We start from the raw sequence: 7,715 nt of genomic DNA on the forward strand, positions 1-7,715 counted from the left end.
TCAGTGTAAGGCAGAACCATTTTCCTCGACATTACTAAGTTGAACACAATACGTTTTTAGTTACTGACACAAAAATTAACACTTCATCATGCTTTAAATTGACGAAAAAGTAAAGCTAACTTCTTGTTATATTTTTTTATTCATGAACTTTAATTTATAAGATTAATATGAATTGAAGGTAAATTATTCATAAGTTATTAATTTTTTGATATCCCCTTGATACATGTTTCGTTAAAAAAGGAAATTGTCTTTAAAACGTTAAATGCAAACAACTAAATAAATTTATTATAAATAACTAAACAATTGAGTACAAATACGTTTCAAACAAAAAAAATTAATTTACAATCAAACATGTGTATAACAAATTTAAAAAAATATGTAAGTTTTTTTCCAACTCTCCTAAAATAAAAAATAAAATAAAGCTTAAGTACTTGAAGTTTTAAAAATCCAGTTACAGTACAAATGAAAAAACTCCTATTAACAAATATCCAATAGCAAAAACACTGATTTATTTCAGTCTTCAATTCTGTGTCTAAACAATAAAAGCACTTAAATATATAGACATTAAATTATCTGCTTAACTTTTTAAAAATAAATTCACTCAACTAATGTAACTAATACCTTTATTAGATCTCTCTTGATCAACTAAAGAAAATAAATCTTAATTAAACTAACTTGATATAAAATAATAAAAAGCCGTCTTACTGAGAATTATAAATTTCTTCTTTATTATTGACAATATAATTTTAAGTAGGACCTAAGTTCTTGGGCTTATTGTATAAAATTATGAAAACCTACTTTTTTACTTTAAAGACAACAACAATATTTTAAAAAACATTTTAGTTACTTTATAAAAAATAAAAATCCTTTTAAACTTACTACCTCTCTCTTCATTATTTTCAACTAAACAGAAAAACAATGAACAATTGATAGTAAATTTTCACTTTCGTAGTAAGTTATTAAGTAGATTAAATAAATCTTTGATCTATTTAATCTGCTCTAACAATCTACAACTTTGTCATTAAACTATAAATATTTTCTACAACCTGATATAGTTTAACATAGATATATTTTTTAAGTAATTAAAAAATATTTAAGATTATAATATATAAGATTTTAAAAACCTGAAATTTTAAACCTACTTAAAAAAAAACAGATATATTAAAAAGTATTTTTTTCCATTTTAAAAAGGAAAAATGCTTTTTAACTTACTTTCTTCAATAATACTGCTGTCATCTAAACAGAAAAGCAAACAAATATTGAAGTCGATTCTTTCTTAAACCTCTTTAATTACTTCAATATTAAAATAAATATTTGATCTTTCTGGATTGAATTAATTTACGAAAATTTTTGTTAATATAATTTAAGTTGATATAAACATTTATTGAAAATGTAACAATACTAAAAAAAAATTAACAATATAAAAAAAAAAAAAAAAAATCCAATTAAGTTATAAATTGCATCTTTAGCAAAATGTTGTCTTGGCTTTTAGTGAAAAAATAAAAGCAGTAAGTTCCAATAATGAAACTACCAATTATTCATTTTTAACAATAGACATCAACATGATGGTAAGCCAAACAGTCTATCAACACAAAACATCACAACAATAACACATAACAATAGAGTATTAACACCCTTGATCCTAAAATCCAGCGAAAATAACAAACCAAAATAAAATATGAAAGACAATATTGCTTGGCTGGCAAGGTTATCAATCTTGCTCAACATAATGCCAAGTCAAACTACTTTGAAAACATGGAAACAGCATAATTTAAACATATTTACAACTATAAACAAACATGGTTTTATATAACACATATCAACACATTTTATAACAATATTAAATGACAGATATATTTTTCAAAACCTATGAAAAAAAAAATTAAAATAATAAATAAAGTTATACATACAAAATGTACTCACAACCTACAAACAGTAAATTTTCGAAATGAAAATCTAAAGACTATAAATTAAGAACCCTAGAAAATATTACAGTAAACAGTAAAAAACCCTAGAAAATTTTACAGTAAACAGTAAATTAAGAAAACAATAAATTTTCGAAATGAAAATCTAAAGACTATAAATTAAGAACCCTTGAAAATATAACATTATTTGTGTGACACTTTCCACCTACCATACCAGGAATGAGATGTTTATCAATTTTGAAAAACAAACTATTAAATACTCTAGTTCTTGAACATGCAGCATATAGTTGACCATGAGAGAAACACGGTTTTTTAAGATATACCCCAACTCTATCAAATGTTTGACCTTGACTTTTATTAATTGTCATTGAATAAGCCAATCTGACAGGAAACAGACGACATTTCAGAACAAAAGGTATATTAGTATCTGATGGAGCCAAATGAATTCGAGGAACAAAAACACATTTACCACCAGAAACACCTGTCAAAATCTCTGCATCAATATTATTAATTTGAAGAGCACAAACTTTCATTCGAGTACCATTGCATAACCCAGCTTTGAGTTCTAAATTTCTAAATAGCATAATTAAACAACCAATTTTCAATTTTAAACAATGAGGTGGCATACCTGAAGGTATTAAGCTGTTCAAAAACTCAACAGGAGTTATTTCTTTTATTAAGGTCATCAGTCTCAATTTGATCAGCACTTAAATAAATTTTGACCTCACCCGGCAGACATTCAAGCACTTCTTCATTGATTGATAATGAATCAACATTAGTTGGTGTTAAAATCACACGTTTAGAATAATCATTTTGATCAGCTTCTAAAAAAATCTTTTCAACAATCGATTATAAATTATGTCAAAATACGTCAATCGAAAATATGTCCCACATATTATCGATTGACGTATTTTGACATAATTTTATGTCTGAATTATTTTCTGCTGACATAAAATATGTCAGACATATTTTCCATTGACATATCTTGACATATTTTTATGTCTGATTTATTTTCTGCTGACATAAAATGTCAGATATATTTTCTGTCGACATATTTTGACATAATTTTATGTCTGAATTATTTTCTGCTGACATAAAATATGTAAGATATATTTTCTATGAACATATTTTGACATAATTTTATATCTGAATTATTTGCTGTTTGATATTCTTGAAGAAAAAATCAATCTAACAAATTTATTGCGCATTTCAACTTAATTTACAGAGTTAAGTAAAAATAGTTTAACAAATTTGTTGCTTTTTTGCAATCAATTATAATTGAAGGTCAACAAAAAAAAATTTTTAATCTGGAGCCGAGCAAACAATTTACTTATTGGATTGCATTTCACATTTTAATTTCAAATATGCAACTCATTTTTTACCATCACGTCAACTTGTGAAGGTATTTGGGTTCAGATCTTTAATAAATGGGGTAAAGTTGTCGAAAAAAAAGTTGTTCAAAAGTATGTCAACTTGGTTCTCAAAAAAAGCGTATTTTAGAAGATAGTATAGAGATTTTAGAAAACGTAAAAATTTTTCCTGAAAATTTTTTGGCAAAAAAATTATTTGAAAAAATGCTAAAGACTCTTAAAAAAATGTCAACAAAATGTTTTTCAGCAATAATACAAAAAATACTTATTTTTATTACAAACGAATAACATCTTTAAAACCTCTATGAAAATACGCTTTTTTTGAGACTTAGGTTGACATACTTTTGAACAACTTTTTTTTCGACGATATTAGGGACTTTACCCCAAATTCTAAAGATTTGAAAATATCGTTACAACTTGATGTGATGGTAAAAAATGAGTTGCATATTTGAAATCAAAATAAGAAATCCTACATAAAAAAAATTTTGTTTTTGTTGACCTGTGTTATGCTTCATAAAACTTTTATTTTAAATCCTATAAGCAAATATCTTTTGTTTCATAAAGGTCTTTTTCTGCCCTTTTTAGCGATGCATCATTTGAGAGTATCGACTAGTATTGATGCATTAATTGATAGTATATGATAGTATTTGATAGTATTGATTAGTATGGATTAGTATTGGCAATTTCCCTTATTAGAATGTAAAAACCATCTCAAGCTGAGTTTTTATTACTGAAAATGGTTTTTATTAATATGACTAAACTTAAAAATATTCTCTTGATTAAAATAATATTAAAAAAAAAACATTTTTAGTTATTTTTAACTAATAGTTGATTCATTCAATAAATTATTCTCCATTTTTGACTTTAAATTGTAAGGAAAACGAAAAAACTAATTATTCCAATATATATTTCACTCAAAACATTTTATGCAAGTTTATGGCAGTTAATTATGCTGTTATAATGCAATTGTCAATTATTTTATTGTTAAATAAATCATAACTATTATAACTAAAAGTATATTATTTGTAATTAGTTATAAATTATTACCGGTTAGTCTTCTTCATATGAATTTAATGAGCTGAATATAACTTTTGTGAAATATTTCAAATTCTTCAGCTTAAATGAATTTAATTTGGCACAAATTTTTTAAAATTCTGTGAACCGTTTTTTTCATAGAATCTTTTGAATTCAATTTTTCATAATGAAAACTTTTTCAGGATCAACTAATACTTAAAAATAACTGAAAAAGTCTTTTTTTTATTATTATTTTAATTAAAGAAATAATTTTAAGTTTAGTCATACTAATAAAAACCACTTTCAGTAATAAAAACTCAGCTTGAGATGGTTTTTACATTCTAATAAGGGAAAGCGCCAATACTAATCAATACTAATCAATCCTATCAAATACTATCAAATGATGCCTCAATACTAGTCAATACTATCAAATGTCAATATTAATCAATACTATTAATGTCAATATTAGTCATAATCAATAAATAAGTCATAATCAATAAATAAGTCAATAAATGCCAATATTAGTCAATACTATCAAATGACCCAGCAAACATGACAACGTTGAATCAACGTTGAAAACCGGTCGCAAAAGATGTTGCGGAAACGTTGACAAAGTAATCGATTTTGCAAAGATATGTAACGTTGTTTAATAGACGTTGATTAAACGTTATTGCGTAACGTTGAAAAAACGTTAATTAATGACGTTACAAAAGCGTCGCAACTAAACGTTGAAAAAGCGTTACATAAAAAGCGTTAAATAAACGTCGCAACTTAGCGTTGAAAAAACGTTACCTAAAAAGCGTTGCATAAACGCTGTTAAAGCAGTCTATTTTGCAAGGATTTGTAACGTTGTTAGTAAAACGTCAATTTTACGTGACTCAAAGACGTCGAGTGGAGGTTGAAATGCGCTTTATAAAATATCGCAAAATATTATTAAACGTAATTAAACGTGGCTATAATATATATTGATTTGGCAAATAAAACTAAATTGTAAGTTGAACTCTGCCCTAGCAATATTTCCAAAATCAATTTTTAATACAAACAGTAATATACAATGATAAATATAAAAAGCTTAACATATACAATTTATAAATATATATATAAAAATATAAATATTTTCTTTAAAATTTATGTGTGTGAGTGTTTGTATATATATTTATGCAATATATAAAAATACAATTAACAGGATATCGTATCGATAGGCCAGGATATCATTGAGATACAGAATCTAAATCAAAAAAAAAAACTTGTACCATTAGTAGTCTGAAAGCAAATGTAAAAAAAAAATGTTATTAAATTAGTATAATTATTATTTAATTTAAAAAGTAAAATATATATATATATTATATATATATATATATATATATATATAAATTATATATATATATATATATATATACATACATACATACATATATATATATAACTTATTTATATATATAATTTATAATTATAGGTTCAGGTATCACTCCATTGACTAGTTTTTAACTATATGAGTGACACCTAACCTTATTTATGTGAGTTTATAAATATTATTGTAAATTTTCAAATTGGTTAAATGGTTAAATAAATGGATTATTATTATTATATATAAAATATATAGATAAATAAATTACATATGTATATATCTATATAAATTATATATATATGTATAAATTATATATATGAATTATATATATATGTAAATTATATATATGTATAAATTATATATATAAATGTGTATATATATTTAATATACAGTAAACTCCCGGTTATTCGAAATGGCACTTATTAAAATTTTCTGCATATTCGAAGCAATTTTCATTTCCTATGAATTTTCTTCAACAAACTCATGCAAATGCTGTTATGCAGAAATGCAGTTATTCGAAATTTCTACTATTCGAAAAATTTTTTCTCCCCTTGATGATAAAAAAATACATTTAAGGAATGAAAAAAAAAAATAAAAAATGGACCGGTTTTTCAATAAATTGTAATATATTTATTGTTTTACAAGGATAAAACTGAAATAGCACCTCATTCCAAGGGTCTTTTTCTTTTTTACTTTCTACTTTTATTAAAATTTGAAAGAAACTTAAAGTAGGTCATTTTAAAGAGCATTTTCAGTTATTCGAGTTTCAGGTTATTCGAAATAAATTCTTATACCCCTTGGAGGTTCGAATAACCGGTAATTTACTGTATATATATATATATATATATATATATATATATATATATATATATATATATATATATATATATATATATATATATATATATATATATATATATATATATATATATATATATATATATTATTTACGTCAGAATCTATATAACTGCAAAAGTTTTAAGTTTTTTTTTAAATTTGATTCCAGAGAGAAAAAAAAAACATTTATAACTCTTTTTAACTCAATCCAAAAGTAACTCTATTAAATGAACTTTGCTAACTTACAGTTTTTCTGTCTAAAATAAATGTGACAAAAGTAAGAAACATCTACATTTTTATTATGAAATATAATGCTTTGTCAATAACTATTTACTTAAAAGTATTAACATCAAAAATATTTTGTGAAAGTTATTAACAATAAGTATTTTAAACTATACTTTTTGGAATTTATTTTTAGAAAAAGTTAAAATAATAATAATGGTTTATCATCAAAATTATTCATTCAACATCAATTTATAAAAATATTCATGAAAAAAGGGCTTAACCTACAAGCAATGTGATGAAAAATATCAAATATCAGTAAGTGGTGTTAGGAAGATGTGTATAAAGTATAAAACAACTGGTTCTGCTGAAAATCACAAAAGACTTGGTCGCCCCATTAAGACTTCAACAATAACCAATATCCTAATTGCAATGATAAAAAAAAAAAAATTCAACAATAACCTAAAAAAAATTCAACAATAAAATAAGGCAGATTGTTGAAAATCTTAAATTAAATGTTTCCTATCGAACTGTACAGAGAAGACTTAATTTAAGTGGTTTAATAATTTAGGTGGTTTAAATAAACCTTCTCCCAGAAAAGTAAACCCCTCATTAGTTGTATAAGCAAAGAAAAACTTTTAGCATTTGCAAAACTGCATATTAACAAGTGTGAAGCATTGTGGAACTTAGTGTTATAGACTGATAAGAATAAATGTCAAATACTTGGCTTAAAAGGACAAAGAGTTTGGCGCAGACCTTGTGATGCACTCTTAGATAGAAATCTTACAAAAACAGTCTAGCATGGAGGTGGTTCGCCTATGGCTCGGGGATGTTTTGATTCAAATAGTGTGGGATGTTGAAAAACTGGTGAATGTTGAATGTATAATGACAGGGAAGTTGTATGTTAATTGGCTTTCAAAAAAATTTATGTCAATACGTTTAAGAATTAATCGCAAATTTTTTTTTCACCATGACAACAACCCTAAATACACATGCAAA

The 7,715-nt window shown here is 24.4% G+C and overlaps 1 protein-coding gene and 1 long non-coding RNA gene across 2 annotated transcripts in view; both read right to left on the reverse strand.

Moving 5' to 3' along the window:
* Window positions 1–2,077: 2,077 nt before the first annotated feature.
* LOC136083410 (ATP-dependent DNA helicase PIF1-like) lies at window positions 2,078–2,611 on the reverse strand. The gene has a single exon (XM_065802808.1). It carries the CDS (start codon window positions 2,609–2,611, stop codon window positions 2,078–2,080), a length of 534 nt encoding a protein of 177 aa, XP_065658880.1.
* Window positions 2,612–5,298: 2,687 nt separating this feature from the next.
* LOC136084359 (uncharacterized) overlaps window positions 5,299–7,715 on the reverse strand; it is a 3,933-nt gene continuing 1,516 nt past the window's right edge. Inside the window, exon 4 of the long non-coding RNA XR_010640510.1 lies at window positions 5,299–5,537. This is a non-coding gene — a long non-coding RNA (uncharacterized LOC136084359). The remainder of the gene's footprint in view (window positions 5,538–7,715) is intronic.

This window comes from Hydra vulgaris, chromosome 08 (assembly GCF_038396675.1).
Source record: "Hydra vulgaris chromosome 08, alternate assembly HydraT2T_AEP".
Lineage (NCBI taxonomy): Eukaryota > Metazoa > Cnidaria > Hydrozoa > Anthoathecata > Hydridae > Hydra > Hydra vulgaris.

What these genes read in the sequence shown, in the direction of transcription:
- LOC136083410 (XM_065802808.1), bottom strand. Translation starts at nt 2,611, where the DNA reads ATGACCTTAATAAAAGAAATAACTCCTGTTGAGTTTTTGAACAGCTTA.